Source organism: Pteropus alecto, unplaced genomic scaffold (genome assembly GCF_000325575.1).
Source record: "Pteropus alecto unplaced genomic scaffold, ASM32557v1 scaffold86, whole genome shotgun sequence".
Lineage (NCBI taxonomy): Eukaryota > Metazoa > Chordata > Mammalia > Chiroptera > Pteropodidae > Pteropus > Pteropus alecto.
Window position 1 is genome coordinate 10,819,743 of NW_006442109.1, and position 920 is coordinate 10,820,662.

At 34.8% G+C, this 920-nt stretch overlaps 1 protein-coding gene across 3 annotated transcripts in view; it reads right to left on the reverse strand.

Moving 5' to 3' along the window:
- TRIP4 (thyroid hormone receptor interactor 4) overlaps nucleotides 1–920 on the reverse strand; it is a 47,119-nt gene that overhangs the window by 23,451 nt on the left and 22,748 nt on the right. For all 3 annotated transcript variants that reach the window (XM_025038881.1, XM_025038880.1, XM_006920269.3), the window contains one exon: nucleotides 1–14. This exon is cut by the window's left edge and continues 171 nt beyond it. In XM_025038881.1, the coding sequence (XP_024894649.1) occupies nucleotides 1–14 (14 nt within the window). The remainder of the gene's footprint in view (nucleotides 15–920) is intronic.

Sequence of the window (920 nt, forward strand, 5' to 3'; positions counted from 1 at the left end):
GTCTGGTCTACCCACTATACAGGAAAAAAAAAAACAAATATACAGTTCTGACAAAGGAAGAAGCTGGAGTAGGTGTACAAAATGAGATGAATGCTAATAATGAAGAAATCATACTGGGAACATATCCTTAGAAAATTTTAGCCTATCTTTGTCTGAAATAAGGCCAAAAAAAGTGAAAGTATAAATCAGTAGAAGCCCCAGGTATGACGATAAGGTCCCAATTTAAAGGTAATTAGAATGTTGAAATCTCCATACATAGCTTCTGAATTCCAGCAACAGTACAACTATCAGACCAAATAATTGGTCTGTAATTATTTCTATTTTATGCTTATTAATGATCCATATTAGTTTCTGGACAATTTCTCAACATAAATCTATCAGCCAAATGAAGGTTCAACATTTTGGTCTGCACATTCTTCATGTGCTTAGGGCAGGATCACATGCTGGTACTATGGTAAAGACAAACAGATGCTGCCGGGGCAGCATTTCTGACTAGTGGATGCATGAAGTTTTCTTTTACCCTGAAATGAACAACTTGTCCTCTAAAAAAGAGGATGAAATACTACTGAAACAAGGTTCCCATCAAGTAAAGAAAATAGAAAATCACAGGGTACAGGTAATTACAGGAGACTGAAGAGTCTTGGCAATAGTTCAGTTAGAGAATGACAAAGGTTAATGTTTCTTCCTTCCAGAGCAAGAAGACTGAGTGCTCTGAAATTTAAGGAGAAAAAAAAAAAGGTTTTATTAGAATGGTGAGGTTGGGGTTAGTTGTCTTAATTTCTTGACTTTTTATTTAGTAATTTATAAAGGGGAAAAATGCTAGAGTGGTAGTCTAGAAATTCTAAGCAATCATTTAACTCCTAAGGTTTCTTCGGTCTTCTCAACTATAAAATGATAGGGTTGGACTAAATAAATCTCTA